This window comes from Sceloporus occidentalis, unplaced genomic scaffold (genome assembly GCF_023333645.1).
Source record: "Sceloporus occidentalis isolate IW3139 unplaced genomic scaffold, rSceOcc1.0.p SCAF_538, whole genome shotgun sequence".
Taxonomy (NCBI): domain Eukaryota; kingdom Metazoa; phylum Chordata; class Lepidosauria; order Squamata; family Phrynosomatidae; genus Sceloporus; species Sceloporus occidentalis.
In genome coordinates, this window is record NW_028317518.1 from 27,998 (window position 1) to 45,993 (window position 17,996).

Genomic DNA, 17,996 nt, shown 5'->3' on the forward strand with positions numbered 1-17,996 from the left:
CTTGTACCTCGCCAGCGGGTCTTATTTAACCGTTCGATAGACGAGTCTCTAACCGCTAGCACTTAGAAGCACAGCTGGTACATAGAGACTCTGTTCACACCACGTAATTGTTACATTCTCTCTACACAAGAATCGTAACTAAACCACAGAACATGGATTTACAGAATATTTTCCTATTTAATTTCATGATTCTGCACGCGTATGTACAATATAACATACACATATATATATATATCTCCATCCATTATGGACAGTAGCATATGGTAAACTGTAGACTTTCGGTGCAATTGTAATGCACGAGCACTCCGTGGTTTTGCTACAGATGTTTCTAGAGCCCAATGAACTTGATTAATCGCTTGGCATGCAGTAACGTTTAAAAATTTACAAGCCCGTACATAAAATTGCAGCCCACGTTTATTTACGCGAGAAAAAAAAAAAAAATCCCCTATTTGCAGAAAGAAAGCTCTCGGCGCTGGCCGTAACATTTATGATTTATTATTTCATTTCGGTTTAACACTTTCCTTCAGCTCGCTCAGATCATTAAGCAAGAATCATCCAACAAAATACCAAGCCCCCAAAGCAAATGCAATGTTCTGTTCCATAGTCTCATGCATCGTTCGCAGTATTATCGGAGGATCTGTGCGCGTGCGGGACGGACGAAAATACAAAATGCATCGTCCAACATCGTGCCCGATGACCGTGGTCCACTCATGTCTAATACACGCCATCTCAAAAGTGGTGGCTGAGAAACCCCCGGAAAAAGAAGCACAGAAAGGAGACAGTTACAATGTAAATACAGCTTAATGTTCGTGATAATGTAGCCCTGCCCCTGGTGGCTATGTGAGGAATTGCAACTAAAACATAAAAATCAATCATCAGATCAACATATTTTAATAAATGTCATATTCCACAAGGGCTGCTGAATAGCACTCTTTGATCTTCAGAGTCCAAAGGCTCTGACACGTTGCCTTTGGCTGAAGCATGCTGGGATCTATTATTCCCCAAGCCCTTTCCCCGCTGTTAACTATTTACAGCACAGTGAGTAACACAAGGGATGTATTTTGGTTTGACTTATGGCGCTGCCAATCTAAATTGAGCCATACCGAGAACAGCCTTAAAAAATACTTCTATAGATCTGACGCCAATAAACCTGAACGTAAACCTCCGGTGCATGTCCACTAATTACTAGCTTTTTAACTGTTCACCTCTCTGCATTTGATAAAGCCTCTTGGTACCCTTATCTCCCATAAACACTTAATCGCTTGGCATTAATAAGGATGACCTTAATTTGGGAAGAGTAAACCAGCCATGGAATTTCAGTCTTAAAACGACTACTAATGCTGATATTAAATAGAAATATGAAGATTTCAGTTTCTCATTACAGAACATCTCTAGTATCTTTAGTATTTGATATCCTATTCGGATCTCGTTTTTCAGTCGTTCCATAGCGTGTGGGGCTTCAGAAGCGGCGGATGGGCCGAGTCGGAGATTGAACGCGGCCGCTGATGTGGACTTGTTAGATCTCAGTAGCCAAGAACCATTATGACTCCTTAATGTTTCAGATGGAAAAGCCGAAGGTGGATAAGGGCATCTTCTTTACTATTTCCATATCCAATTGGACTTCCCGATATAAGAAAACCGTAACGAATATTTACACGCTAAAGAAAAGTATGATATTGTGTAAAATGTACAATTTTAACCTGCTTAATGGTTTTATTTGTGCCTTTCGAACAGCCCATAACCATGTATTTATTTGCATCAACTGGCAGCCCAGTTTAATTTTTCATGGTTTACAATACCCGTAGAACACCTTATCTACAGCGACACTGCTTCTGGGGAACTAGATAACGTCTACAGGCCGTGTACGCTTGCAAATTCCAGGCGGATATCAAACACACAAAAAGACAAAGCATTAATCTATCAAATAAACCATAACGGCTCTAACATTTGTTCTTCCTTTTCAAGGTTTAATCAAAACGCAGGACTTTCTACGGCAATGACCTATCTGTGTCTGGTGTGGTATCACATGACAATTAGGCATTACATGGATAAAGGGTTAATTCTGAGAAGGGTTTGGACTTTTAGAAGTACCGGGAATGTTGTTTAAAAGGCATTCTTAAGGTATTAGTAGTATGTGGACGAGCGCCCTTAAATGTTTTGATGTACCTTCAGATTTTTCGGTCAGGATGACCATTCTTGCCCGAACCACCATTTAAATCTCATAAGTCGTAACTGCCTTTCGTTGGTGTCATATTTATTGCCCTATATATATTTTGCACACGTGCTCTGTCTATCCGCTTGCAGTAAATCTATTTAATTGAACGTTCTTTGGGATTTTTGGTGCAACATAAATAGGGGTTTGGTTTTTTTGGGGGTTTGGTTTTTTTTTTTTACCCAAAATGGCAAAACTAGTTCTCATACACACAGCACCAGAGGGACAATGGACAATAAAGCGGGGCTTTTTAAATATAATGTAGTTTTCTTCCTTAAAAAGTATGAAACTATTATGTTACAAGGCTCTTCTTGCGCCCCCATAAGACAAATGTTAAGGTCATTGAGCAGACCATGGGGTATATCACAGGTTGCAAGGCTATTGCCACATCTTCTTTAACGGCTCGATAGTTTTTGTGCTGGCCAAGGTATTCTTGCCTCTTTGTAGGACGGTGATAGTCATCAGGGTAAGAGGCTGCTGTGTGCCCTTGCAGCCAGATGGACCCAGAACATTTGCCCCCTTTTGCCCTGGTTATGTGTAAACATCTGCCTGACGTGTAGACCCTGACTTCCCAAACTAGTTTCATTTAACAGGATTTCAGATTTTTATTTTTTTTTTCTTTTCCGGTAATTTTGTGTCCTCTATCATGACTAAGCATTGGTTTTTACGAACGTCTTTGGGCTCTAATTTCTCTGATATGGTTAAATGCAATTAGCACAGGTTCATCCACCATGTTCATTATATCACACCTCTCATACTCGGTGGCATTTAATTAACTCCTGTACTCGGTGCATCCAAACAAGATTAATACAGATTAAAATAATTCTTTAACAAACACCGACAATGTCTGGAGGAGAGATCCACAAAATGCTCTACCAACCATAGCTGATGGGATTAATAAAAAAAAAAAAAACCAGTGACCTCGTTTCTCGAAAGAATAATTAGATTTTCTGTTTCCGTATAACGGGGCAGCTCTTAATTTATTTAGAAAAAAAGAAAAAATCACTGTGCCATTTGACAATTCTCAAGCCACTTCTTGAAGGCCCTCTAGTCAAAAGCGCCAGAAAAACGAGAAGTCTATTCAATATTATCCAAGTATTAGTTTGGCCAAAACTTGGGGATACTAGGGCTAGCAGTTAGATGGATTTGTCTGACAAGTCACAATTTGCAGGTTATCTCCAAGATTCTTTGGATGCGCTAATCTTAATGGGTTCAGCAGATGTCCCTAGCTGATGGCAAGTTCTTTCATGGAAGTTGAAGTAGTCAAGGAATCATAGAGAGCAGGCTGAACCGATGGACGTTTCAGTTGAGCTTCCTGCTTGAGCTGAAGTAGTCAAGCACGGAAACATCGATGACGACGTGACATATTGGTGTTCTTTCACTAAAAATGGGAATTTAGAGGTCTGTGAACATTTAATATCCATGAGCACGTTATACATTAAGAAGAGCAAACCTCACTGAGGTCCTTCTGCAAGAAGGGCTGATACGGCCCTGCACGATGCATGATTATTAATCATCCATGATAGAACTCTGCATTAAGCAGGGTTGCCTCAGCCTTTCTTGCCGGAGAAGCTCGGTGGGGTTTTCCTTCCTAATTCGAAATAACATTTTCAGCTCTCTCACAAACTGGTAATTTGCTCAGGAGTCTTACAAAGAGTTACAAAATATGTCACCCAATGAAAGTGGGGCATCTGTTATCCGAATGGCAATTTCATGCCTTTTTACAGGAGATCTGCTGACTTTCTGCTTGTATTTGAACAAAAAAATGTGAATATAAAGTTCAGGAGGCAAACTTTATGTGGCTGCGATGTGGATGAACTTTATTGTGAGTGGGAACATGACTTATTGTTCTAGGACTACATGGGTGATTGCGACAGATCTTCTGTCTGAATGTTCATTGTAATATAAGACTGTTGTTGTTACAGTTACACAATAGACTGCCCCACAATAGTAGAAAATTAGGGCAGGGGCAGAAGAAAAGTGTTGTAGGGCAAAGAGCGAAGCAGAAAGGCCCACGTGACAGCATGGAGGCCATTGCTGGAATCACACTGATCAGGGCCTTCCAGGATTAGTCGTATCTGGCTTTTCAAAAGACGTTTCACAGAATCAAATCCAGCCTCCTCCCCAAATTTCACTGACGTTGTGCTGGTTAATCGGTACGGCCCGGTCCGTTCTGTCGAGATCAGCAAATTGCATAAAACCATTGTGTTTAACCCCAGCGCTCTGTTGAAGCTAGCCGGAGCAGTGATGCTGTGCATGCATTTTGAGTTTCTGCTGAGCCGTTACCTTGTGGGATGTGGGTAGAGGCTGGGGGTATCTCATGGTCCTAAATATCTCCATGGTCTGCCTGCTCCAAGCTCGTCCCCCGGCTCTGGCAGGTAAAGAGGTTTCTCACAAGGCATAGCACCTAGCAAACCACCTTCTTGCTACCCAAAGAAGACCGGACAGTGTGTAGTTTGACAACTGGATTTGTTGCATGCATCGAAAAAAATTATACTGAATGAAACATTTTTCACGGTAAAATAGGTTTTTTAATTTACAACAAACGACTTACAACCTCCTTTTCTACCTAATGGTTGACAATACTGTCTTCTGAATAAAACAACAACAATAAAATATTTTAATGTTCTTAAAAAAGTGATGAATTCCAAGCAATAATCAACCACAGTAGCCCCTTTCTGGATCTTTTCTGTACTCCTTCATACAGTAAAATACTCCCACCCTCCAGAAAACCAGAAAAATTGCTGTCACCTCCAGTGTTATTCTATACGGAATGCTGTTGGGTTTTTTTGTTTTGTTTTTTTTGTTTTTATATATTTGTTTTTATCAGGGAGTAATACTTTGTCATCTTACAGGTGCCCCAGGACCAAATTAGCAAAACTCCGGCCCCTTTATTAAGCTCCATGCCTTGCAAGAGAGATTAAGCGCGTTCGTCAGCAGAGGATTTAAGCAAAAACCTTTGCGTATTTAATTTAAAGCACGGTCCCCTGTCAAGGTCTGCTTCATATAATAATCTAAATAACTCGAGTCCCAGCAGACTTTCCGCATTAGACAAAAAAAAATCCTGCTCTGCCACTTGGGTGATCCGCAGCTCATCCCCGGGGACGCCCGGTAATAGATCGCTTCTGCTTGCAACATGCTGGGCTGCAGGATCGGTGCGGGTTTTCCTCCATAACAATGAAGCTCAGGTGCCTTGGGTCCTTAGAACATCTTTAATTAATCCGATTGTTATTGTTTCCACTCCAAAAAAAACATATTAATAATATCTGCGGCGCAGAAAGAAAAGTTCTAGAAAAATCTTATCCGGAATCATCCATATATGGAAATAAAGAATGCAAATATGGCTGCCAAGCAATACGGATACTCAAATAATAAATCATGACTCGGGCACTATATATGTTAACATACAGCGAAAACGACATGAAATAAAAACACAAGAGACATGAGGTCGTTGGAAAAAGTGTAAGGCCACAGTGCTTTATTAACTGTGACAAGTTCAAGAAAATATATTAAATATTAATAAAACAAGAGATAGGTTATGCATTAATAACATGTAAAAACCATAACCAAACAACATCTTGTAGGGATATCCCGCCAAATTCCAAACGGAGACCGTTGGGTCGGAACACCCTACCCTTCGAAAGTTCCCCCAGGGACTGAACCCGTGGAGAAAACCAGTTAAACATGAATGTTGGCATAACAACCAATCGTAAATTCAGCATACCTATCTCAAAATACTGCCGTACACCACATACAGGTAGAACAGAAAAAATTGGGGAGGGAGGGCGGGAAATACTTTGGTTTGTCACTCTGATTAACAGAATTTCTGATCAGTGGCGGGAAAAAGGGTCCCCTAAATAGCCACCAAAAAACCCCACCCCTAAGAGGATATGGGACCCCATAGGATGTCCCTTACATGACCCTTAAAAACCTGGCCAGCACGCTTCTAGTTAAATATAGGCCCAGTCATGCAGCCCTTCCTCTTATTATCCAGGGCTTGTCTTTAAAAAAAAAAGTAATATAATTCTATTGTGCCAACGATTTGGCCAGGTATGGCCTTCATCAGGGCCAAAGATAATAGCCAATTAAATAAGTAATGCAAACACCTTTTAAATACCTTTTGGAGAACAGTATAACAAATGGAGAAAGAAAACCCACCTGCTCATGTCATAGGATGTCTGATGATGTCATAATGTAAAAAGGGAGGGGCACAAGAGTAAGATAATTTATTCCAAAGTGAAACAATAGGCAGTTAATACCTAGTAAATAAACATATTCTTCTAGTACGAAAGTCACATATGTTTTCAAGCCTAATCATGGCAAGTACAACACGGGTGCGGGTTACCATGGAAACCACACAGGTTTCTAGAGAACTGGTACATGCAGTGACGCCGCTCAACCTTTCTATCCACAATACAATATGTACACGGTTCCGGGCATGCGCTGCATTACGAGTCAGAACACATCGCAGATCGCGTGGGGGGCAAATAAACGGGATGAATATAGCTTTCTACCTATACATGCGCTGTTGAGTTTTCTAGCATAATGTATTGGTAAAAAAAAACTAATATGTTTTAAAACAATTTTTAACATTCCAAAACTTACACATTTCTTTAAGGTCGGTTTTTCTTTTTTTTTTTTTTCCCCCCCAAGACGTTGTAACAATTTCTTATATTTTGTTAGTAAGCAATGGGATGAAAGCCCATCAAGCTATCCCTCTTTATCGTACTTAGTCGGAGACAATGCATTTTACGAGATTAACATAGAAAAATATTTTACATTGGTTAACGTTTCAGGATCCCAGAGGTCTCTGCTTTAGATTGAATTTAAAGAGACCTCTGAGGTCTGGAAAGCTGGTGTGACTTTATCAACGTTAGCCCGATAAATGGTATCTAGTTGAAGTAATGGCTTCATATTCTCTTGGACCGGTATGGCTACATCGGTTTGTTGGATTGTGATAGTGGTGATTAGTTATGGATCCACAGTTAAATGTAGTATGGGGTTTTGTAATTCGGAAGCTTATGGGTTGACCTTTCCTCTGCCTATAGTCTATAATTGGGGGGGGGGCGACATGACTTAGCCACCGGATGCAACTGTGCTGAGATATTGTTGACTTGAGTAGACATAGAGTGATCGATCCAGTCCATACCTGCGCCGACGGGATTCTCAACCATGATTGAGGCTCATGCCTTGCTCCATACAGAGTAACAGAGGATGGGGGGTTTACGTGTCTGAAGCTCACCTGGCTCTTTTGTTCCCTTTTTATCGCATTACCTGTTCAGAAGAGGCAGCATGTAGGTATCTGAAGCTCCCTGCTCCTCATCTGCATGCTTTAAAATGTAGCATCTTGCTTAGAAATATCCATTCTACCTGAATACCGCATCAGAAAAAAAAAAATCCTCCTTGAGCCCAGAGTTTACCAGGCCTGACCTCTCATCACTGCCATTCCCTTTTGGTTTTTTATTAAGATTCTTTTTTTATTTATTATATTAGATTATTCATTCCTTTTTGCTGCATGAAGACTGCAAACTGACCATAGCTGCCCTCTAATTGGATGTTCTTTGTCTTGTCTCTTTATGCATTTGATGTCTTCGTCTGACCACCTCTGGAATCAGGGGACGTTCTCTTCCAGATGGCTGAAGTTCATCGGCAGATCCAGAACCAGTTAGAGGACATGGTGAGTAACCAGGTTATTACATAAGATATGGTAATGAAAGTGTTAAATGGGTGGTAAAGCCCCCCCCCCCGTTTATAACAGCGAGATGGTGTTATTAAGGCAGACACATCGTAATCTAGCATCTATAAAGGAAACGTATGTTTGGACCCTACCACCACGCTGGACGCCATCAGCCTGGCTAAGCCAACTTGAAGTTGAACATAAAGGATGGGTTTAATATCATTTTGAGCGAGTGGGACCCCCCCCCAAAAAAAAAGTGCGCTTAATTTGCATTGAGAGCATTGGCCTGGCTACTCCTTGTCATCTAATATAAGTTTACATAGTGAGTGTAGAGTGTTGATGCCCCGTGGCGATGTCATTGAAAAGTAACCGCGCAGACAAATTAAAAACCCATTTTCTCTTGATCTATACATTTGGAAGTCCATTAGCATCATGTATGGATCACCTTGTAGGCTTTATACTCGCTGTATATGTTGTATATTAGACAGTCCCTTAAATCATTCATTCCCAAACCCTTCTTAATTTTGGAACCTATTCCCTCGTCCCCTAATTGCCCTAGCTTATAACTGATAGCCACTTGGTGTGGACACAACCAGAGACTCTTTGTTGAAGAGAGAGTTCCTCTCGTCGGATATAAGCCCTTTAGCCATTGCCGGCATATCTCTGCATGGTCATTAAGGAACAATCCCACTAATGGCTTCTCTGCTTCTCATACAGCAGGCTTAACTTGCCCAGGGCTGCTAACACCAAGCGAATGCCGCATTTCCACTGTTTTCATGCCTCCCCAATTAGTCTTGTCAGTTCTGTGCTCGTTCTCCGATGCCTGCTCTCCCTCGTTTTCCACCTGCCTGTCTTTCTGTCTGGTCACATCCATATGCAAGTCCATCTGTTATTCACATCCATCAGTCAGGTTCCTGCTTCATCCTTCCGGGCAGACCCGTCGCTGCATCTCATTCCTGTTCTTGCCCGGCTGCCAGGAGTTCCTGCTGTGGGGAACCGTACATCGCGGGCTTTCTTGAACAACAAACGGATTAACCCCATTATGGTTTACAGTCTTGAAAGGTTAAAGGCCATGTAGACATACAGACCGTGATCTTGGCAGAATGTTTTTTGTATCTTCTGTCTGCCCTCGGCAAAAAAAGGCTATTCTGAATCATAAAGACCTAGAGTAACGAAACGATATCATTATCCTATTCGGTGCAGTGTTACGGCAAGCCTCAGCGTCCATACCAAAAAAGATCTGGGGCCGCTTATGTACCTTCACGTCTTTTTCAGTGTTGGTCCACTAAAAGGTATCAGCTTCTACCAAAGACTCCATCTGAAGAGGGCCCTCTGAGGCCCTGAAAGCTTATGCAATGTTACTTTTTCTTTAGTTTTTTTTATTTGTCGGACGCTGAAGACCTTTCAACTCTATAATGCTTTCAACTGTTCTAGCCATTTGGACAGCATGAAAAGCCATCTGGTCCATTTAATTTGGCCATTTTATATACCTACTGTAAGATGCCAAACCTTACCTGGTCTTTGGTGATGTCTTGAAACAATGAAATAATTTTTTTAGGCAAGACCCCCTCAAAAGATCCTTAATTGTTACTAAACGTATCATATTCAGAATTCTATTATCAGAATGTGATTATTAAGGGCAGCTGAAAGATTGACCTGTCGTTATTTGTTTCCAGCTGAAATCTTTTCACAATGAATTGCTTACCCAACTGGAACAGAAGGTGGAACTGGATGCCAGGTATCTTAGTGTAAGTATTTGTGATTTTTTTTTTATTTATTTTTTTTCTCACTTAATCAAAATATCCAACAGTGCCCGTCTGCTATCCCTAAAAATCTTCCTCTTCAAAGTAAATGAAAGCAGACAGAGAGAAGTGGGAGCTTTCGGGTTATTCCGAGACTCTTGGAAACGTAGAGCTGGTCCAACGACACGCGCATAAATTCCTTATTTCAATCTTTGATTAGGCTAATCCTGCTAAAATGTCAGGGTTCCCCCTAATTAATTAAACAACATTATAGCGGTATGAGGTTTATATGTAATAAGTGATTATTGCCCAAGTTGGAAAAGTGGTCTCATCGCCATAGCAACCAATGGAATGGTCTAATCAGCATTGGGATCCCACTTTAAAGAAAAGGACCAGATTTTCCCATTAACCATTGCGGCAGATAAATGATCGTCGAATGGCATGATGCGTTTTTACAGGTGACACCGATGTTAGGGTCTGGCCACCCTCCCTGTTTCTTAGTGGGACTCTTATATAATCCTCATGAAGCGAGTCCATTAGCTCACATTGTTTATAGAGTCTTTTTTGTCATTTAAACCCGGTCCAACCTGTTTTGAGCCTCATGGGAGATTTATTAAACCAAACGGGGCCAACTGCATGTTTCTTCCACCCGGTTATTATTTATTATAATTCAGCCCTTATCTATTTGTCTCTGCATGTCAAACACGTTTCTTGGGATGGAAGATGCAGTCTCGCTCATTAAAAGAGGACTTGTCACCCACTAATCTACATGTGCTTTGTTGGACTTAATCTAACCTGTATTTGATTAACAAACATTTGGACCTCGGAGAACCAAAAGGGTTCCAATACTGGCATATTCAGTAGTTTCTGGTTCTGAAATCCTCACTTTCTTCCTCCAGAACCAGAACCAAATTAATTACTACGTTCGTTACCTTGTTACCGTCCTGTTAGGATGTTGATTTGTTAAGGGCAGGTGAGAAGAAGAGAGAGGACATCAGGAGAGGAAATTCGGTCAATGAGTTGCTGCAGTCAACTCGTGTCACTAAGCCAAAATAGCTCCGTTAATAGCTCAGGTTAGGTTATCGGATCGCTTTAACTGCCATAATTTGTTTGCTTGGGAAACAGATATCCTGAGTCCGCATCTTTTATATGACAGACGGCATGGAGAGAAACGTTAGCCGTCTAATAACTCGCTTCCGATACGCGCCGCAATGTTTAACACAACCCGTTGCTTCAACGCAGGCTGCTCTGAAGAAATATCAGGTGGAACAGAAGAACAAAGGGGACGCCTTGGAAAAGTGCCAAGGAGAACTGAAGAAATTGAGGAAAAAGAGCCAAGGAAGCAAGAATCCCCAGAAGTATTCAGACAAGGAAATGCAGGTAAGCTTCCCCTATCTAGAACCCCCTCTTCACAGAGAGGAAATCAGTCTCCACATCTAGAACCCCCAATGTTGTGTTAAGACAACAAGGTACAGAGGAGAGTGATTGCATTTAAAGGGACAGGATCTTCCAAGAATCCCGTACTCGCACTTCCAAGTCCTTTCTTCCCTTGCCTCCGGGATCTTTGGTCCAGAACCCCTACTAGGCAAGCTGCCTGGTTTGGGTCAGAAAGAAACTCTATGCATTGGGAAAGCTGGGCGTTAATATTTCATTAAATAAAACCTCCCATAAAAACAGCATCCCTTGGGAAACTTGATTTCCCTAAACTTTGTATCTATGTTACTGCTTCCCGTATGTTCTTTGTTTGTTTGTTTTATATGTTTTTCCATTTGACTCATCTAATATAGCTGCCTTTTGAATAGAGTTGTATAAAAAAAATCTGGAAGCAGGGAGATAGTTTAGAAAATTTGGTTGTAGGAATGCACCGTGTTATCTGTAACTTCACACGCCAAGGATTGTTCAGCTGCGGATGTTTTTGTGAGCGGCAGGTTATCGCACCGGGAAACCCCGAGACTTCCCAGGTACGTTTATTGAACTCCACGTTGATCCAAGTTTTACGTTTTTTCCACCTGCTCCTCTACCAAATCCGGTAGGTTGCCGAAAGTTATACGAATCTCTGGGCTTTATGGCATAGTCTGCTCTGAATTTACGTCTTAATCCCCACTCGGCACAAACTGGTTCACTAAATAAATGACGGTTAAGACGCAGCATATTCAGGTTGTAGGCAACGCATGGGAGAAATGACTTGTAGATTTTCCAAAGTGTGCATGATGGGCTTGGTCATCGGAGTGATGGGAGTTGTAGTTCACCAGTAGTCAAAAATAGTTGGATACAGGCTCATAAACACGTCTGCAGAGTATAATCTCCTAGATCTGGCAAAGATCTTCACATAATCTTTAGTCAATCATATAGACGGCTGTTTGTATTTCTAAGGGTTTAGAGGAGTCCAAAATAGAAGAAAAAACACTCTTTCTGCAGAAATCATATTAATTGATCTCGCTTTTATTTCTTTTTAAAGTTACAATAGTTTGCAATTACCGCCAGGTCACTATCCCTCCTTTCTAAAGCTTCTTACCAGCAGACACAATGAAACGGCTTATGGTTTTGTTAGCCTTGCGTGCCCTCTCTCTCCGCCTGGTGCCATGTCCTCTTCTCTTCTAAATTGGGGGAAAAAACGCAGCTGCTCCTTACATTATATGTATTTGAACCCAAAGCCCCCCCCCCCCCCCCCAATCCTCCCTCGCTGTTTGCAATAATTTACGACATTCACGTTCGGCAGATTTGTGTCAGCGCTCGGTATGTTGGTGGCAGCAGGTGCCGGATAATAAGGTGATTACCCAGCCTGGATTATGCTAGGGAGATCATACATATTTAAAGGGCGCGACACCTTACCGGTACCTCAATTATCAGAAGAGTCTTAATACTAAGGAGACTTTAACTATAGATTGTTTATTTTGCTGTTTTTTAATCTCCAGCCTAGGGTGACGATTTTTCCGGTGGGGGCACATATAAATTTCACACGTGACTCGCCAGCCTATGAAAAGTGCTGCCCTGCAGTATGTAAAAGAGGGCATCGATCGCATTGTCATTATAATTAATTGCCATGTTTCTTCTCTTTATATTATATTTATTTTATATATTATAAATATATTATATTTATATTACTTTGTAAATATTTTCATATGCATTCATTGAACCCATAAAAAAGAGGAAAAATTACTTTCCTTAAAAAGAAGATGCAGCTCCAGGGCTCCATTGTTTCACTCCACTGATTGGTTGCTTAAAGCAGCCAATCAGTGGCATGAATGTGCTCCCACTGAAACCAGTTTCTCATTAGACGCCCACCCCTCTCCCCAAATTGTTTGCCTAGCCATCACTGGAGCTGACTGGTGGTAACTATATCACATGCCACCACAGGTGGCTGAACACATATCCTTCATGGCAACTAGCTGGGTAGTAAAGAAAAGGGCAAATGCGTACGGGGGGTCTGAAGAATCCCCCCATGCATTTGTAAGGGGGACACCATGGATATTTAAGGGGACCTCTCAGTGATCATAGTGCGTTAGATGGTTGGAGTGTCCCTTGGAAGCCCATGAGTTCTTAGTGACTCGGAGAACAATGGTTTTCCAGCCTCGTTATCACTCTCGTTATATATATTCTAAGATCCTATACATTGTGTTTATCGAAATCCTCACCTTTGTGTCGGATTCTGCACCATGTAGGGCCACAGCCCCCCCCCCCCCAAAGGCCGCTTTGCAGCCGTCGCTGCTCTAAAGATGGTGAAAGCAGCTGCACGGTGTAATTCCCCTGGAGAATTTGCCTCTCGTTCATTTAATGAAGCGTTCTGGGGGTTGGCAAAGAGATATATATTTTTTTTATTGTTTCTAAGCCAAGCAGATCCCAGATTTGTCTTTTCCGTTTTAAAGGCTGCTCTTTCTGCATTTGTGATTTGGACAGTAGTTTTACAAGCAAGCAATTGGTGTTTTGGATATCATAACATAATCTAACGGCAGATAAGAACCATTTTCCTGCTGTAAAGACTCAAACCTTAAACGGTTCTTGGTCTTATCTTAGATTCATTCAATCTTTTATACCCATCCCATGCATGTTTAAATTCCCTGTTGTATTACCACTTCTACCGTGAGACTGTTCCACTTACCGACCACCCTTTCAGTAAAGCAAAAATTACTTACATCATATCTTTGCGTAGTTTGTGTCTGCTCCTTTTTGCGTGTACTCCATGGTAAGCGGGTTTTGGATTTGCTGGTCTGTAAAAGACTTCTATAGAGTCCCACGATGGGAAATCTGTGACAGCAACTCAGCTTTTGGGATGCAAATCTTGGCTCACCCCTATGATATGTAGGGTTTAGTAAGTAATCGGGGGAGGGGTGCCCTCTTTAAGAGGTCCTAGGAATACCTTCCCCGCGCTCCCACACCTCACAAGTAATTATCTACAAGCAAATGACTTGAAGAACCTTTGTAGCTTTCAATTAATGAAGTTAATTATTCTAAGAATAGGTTTTAATATGTAGATTTAAAAGCCCTTAATAAGATTCATAAGTTTAATTTGTTGTAACTTTTTACTTTTTCTTTGGGAAGCAAAAAGAAAGAGAACTGCGATGACCTTCAGGTCTGCCTCAGACTCAGCAGACATCACAACCCAACCATGGAGTGGTCTTTCCGGTTCCCCGCTGCCCAGTTGGGTGACCTCTGGCCGTATGTCCGTTGACTGGTGTCTGCTCTGTAAAGCCCAAAGACAGAGAGCAGAGACTTCTCACAGTCAACCCGCGGACGAAAATCTCTTTAGACAGATCACATAATCCTCTTTCAGCTGAACCTAATGAAGTATGACTGTGGGTACTCTGCCTTAGAGCAGTCACAACACTTCTGCTGTCAGCCTGCGCTTGTGTTATGATGTATGTGGCATTGTGTGGCATAATTCATTGCGTCTCTTCCCACAGTCTGAAGCTGGGGTGGGCAGTAGGAGGACCTGGATGGAGATCTGCAGGGTTTTGATATGTTTAATATGTTCCATCATGCTAGTGATCTCCAATATACACTCGTAATGAACCTGCCTGCTCGTGGGTAATCTCTTCTCTCATAAATATTCCGTTTTGTAAAATAAAATAGAAATACATGAGTTTTAAAAATATTACAAATAAAAATTACTAATACCATGTTGCCCTCTGTGTGTTGTCGAAGCTGCCTACAACAGACCCCCAACAGCAAGTGATGTCATGCCTGGCTTTACTCACAATGAGATGACATCACAAGATCCGGTTGTACGGTGTCGAAAGTGGGCTTTGTGTGTGCAATCAGGACAGTTGGTAGCCATCAAAAAAATGATGGTTGCCAGGACTGTTGGCAGCTATGTGTTCATATAGCATATACAGGTGACAGAAGCATTCTTTGCTGCTTTCGGAACGTTCTCGCTCTCTGCTGAGTGATTGTTGGGGAAACAAGAGTTCTTTTCATTGAATCTTTTTTTAATGATTAATTTGTTTTCCATTAACTCATTGGAACAGCTGCTGTACTTTGACCTTGCAGGTAACCTATAAAATAAATAATATTAATAATCATATTTATTCCTTTTGTAAAACAGTTGTTACCATTTTAGACTTGACTGGATCCTTTGAAGTATGGATATGAGGGTATCACAGGGCTCCACAGCCTTAAACGTAACAATAATGTGTTTATAAACATAAGGAGATGGGTTTATGAATTACGGTAAATTGTCTACTTAAATACCACTTCTAATCTCCTTAGCCTTGCGTAAAAAGTTTCAGCAAAGCCCCACCCCCAACTTTTAACCACACCCACTAAGGAAAAAGCCTCATTATTTGTCCCTGTTTTAGAAGTAGCGGTGTTACAAACTTCGCAATTGTTTAATATGTCTGTAGGTCTTCCCCTTTCTATATATATTATATAGATATATATTACTATATATGTTTTATGTTATATATTTTTATATTATGTATATAAAAAATATATATATGAGCATTAGATTTTTTTTCGCCTTCTCTCCCTTAGATTTGTTAAAATGATTAATCTTGTAGAAGGTGCTGTAAGAAGCACTAGAACGGTACTTCTCCAGCAAATCAGAGAGGACTAATGAGGGATGGCACTTTGATCATCATATCGGCGTCTGATTTCACAAGAGATGAAGGGGTAGAATCATACCCCGCGCGAAGTGTCATTTGAATTGATACATGTGTATGGATCCCTGGCCTCGCCACTTGTTACTTTATCATATCAAAGTTTATTTAAATCTACCAAATGCGTAATATATAGTGTAGCATATATATATATTCCATACGGGATAAAGCCGCTCATACAAGGAACGTTCCTAGGTATGCTGGCCCAGGGGTCCCCACCACTGTCCAAATAGGAGCTGCGAGGGGGATACTGGCACAACCTGCCAGCAAGTGGGTGGAGCTAACTAATGCTTCGTTACCCAGAGAAAAAATGGCCTCCCTGGAACGCCACAGCGCCACAGTTTAATTTAATAAAAATCGTGGACTTTTACTGGCAAATTTCTTTGTGTTCAGAGTGGACGTCGGCATTTTGTTTGTTCTGTGGTTGTAGACTGCTGACACGGCTATTCCCAGTCGCAGTGAATGTATCCGATCTGGGAACTTTAAAGTGGAAGCATGAAACAAAACCCACTCTGCGGGACACGGCGGGGAGACTAATCCCACCCTGGCTACAGATTTAATCCTGCTCTTGGCACAGGGACTCCATGAGTTCACGGTTTGACTGCATGGGAAGTTTATTTCAATACCAGTGCAATTCTGTGCAGGGTTTGAGTGTTGAGGGACTTGGCTGGGGTGGGCTTTTGCCAAGAGCTTTTATGACTTTGTGGCATGTTTACTAAGTAAAGCACATAGAAGATACACTCATACCCAGCAAACATTCCGGGCTCCCAGAAAAGAGGGGCATCAGGGGAGGAAAAAGGAACAAGGATTTGGACAGGTCCTCTTAGGCAGGGATACTTGGGAGGTATGTTAAAGTGGCATGTCCCGTTTCTTTTAATTGCCCTAGGCATTGCCTAAATCCGACCAATCACCTAGAGCCTACACTACAGCTTGCTTAGGGTTAACTCTTGCTTTCACTTGAATAAATTAGCAGCTCCTATGGCAACAGAATTGTTAATAAGAGACAGCAGATTTACTCAAGTCACACAACGAGTGGGATTCTCCTTATTCCTGTCACATTGGAAATGCGATAGTGAAGCCTTCTCCGTTTCAGTGTGATTATTCCTGCGGCTGTCACGTGAGACTGCAACTACCCCCCCCCCATGAGTGCTCGCGAAATGCGTCTGTCAGAGACGCGGAGTCGCCCGATGATATGACAGATGTCATCTTAAGTCCAACTTCTTTCTGGTCACCAGGAGGCTGTGTTGCTCTCCAGCTGTTTTATCAATCTCTGGCTGGGCGTGAAAACAGTTGCGAGTAGAATCCAAAAGTCTGAGGTCCACATTTGACCAGTACCGAAATAAAGCCGACCATCAAATGAGAGGTTTGCTTTATGAATAAATGGGTCCGACCCAATTCAGCCCGTCTAGTCTGCCCATTTTCCCTGCTCTAAAGACTCAAACCTCTGTCGTTGGTCTCGTCTCTACCTCTAGTTTTAGATTATGACCTCTAGTTCTAAAAATCCCCCCTTCTTTTGGTTGAAGTTGGGATAGTTTTAATAACCGAGGCTCGTATAGATATTTATATTTATTAGATCTTGGGTTCCAGAGGCCATGTGTGGAGAATGCAGAGTTATCTAATTAATTTTTCTTCTCTTTGTTCTCAAGATCATTTTCTTCCAATCGCCCCAGGGAAGGGAAAGGAGAAATCTCTGTACTAATTTTCTGATGTTTAATGAACTTAAATGTAGGCTGGCACGGTCACACTTTCTAACTCAAATCGAAGATCCTGCGATAGAATCGCGTACTCACAGGCAATGTAATTATGTTAAAGTATCAAAAGTTAGCTACAAAGTGGAATTGCTCACCATCTCTATCTGCGTGGATTAACAGGGAAGTCACATAAAGAAGAATGTTCTAGATTATGACCAGAGACATACACAAAATACACAAATATGCTCTTTACCTTGTTGTTATGCAAACATTTATTTGAGACTCATATGTAGCTATATGATTAGCGATGATGCTACTAGAAAGGTAATGCCCGAACAGACGTTCAGGCATTTTAATCAGCGGACTGTAAAAGTGCTCACTTTGAGCGCTGTCGCATTCAGTCGCTCAAATCAATTACAGCGAAAGGACATAGTTCCACGTCCGCTGGAGTCAGTTGCCAGAATTCTGGGACTTAGTGCTACGTCCTTCATCACAGACGGGGGTTAAAATAAAGGGTTTATTAGCAAAAGCATGAGTTCAGGGTCAGCAGTTCATCATGTATATGAAATTGAAGTTTTT

At 41.5% G+C, this 17,996-nt stretch overlaps 1 protein-coding gene across 2 annotated transcripts in view; it reads left to right on the forward strand.

Moving 5' to 3' along the window:
- Positions 1 to 17,996, forward strand: part of LOC149271188 (BAR/IMD domain-containing adapter protein 2-like) — a 45,301-nt gene that overhangs the window by 14,156 nt on the left and 13,149 nt on the right. For both annotated transcript variants that reach the window (XM_089507557.1, XM_089507556.1), the window contains exons 3-5: positions 7,828 to 7,889; positions 9,566 to 9,637; positions 10,874 to 11,011. In XM_089507557.1, the coding sequence (XP_089363683.1) occupies positions 7,828 to 7,889; positions 9,566 to 9,637; positions 10,874 to 11,011 (272 nt within the window). The remainder of the gene's footprint in view (positions 1 to 7,827; positions 7,890 to 9,565; positions 9,638 to 10,873; positions 11,012 to 17,996) is intronic.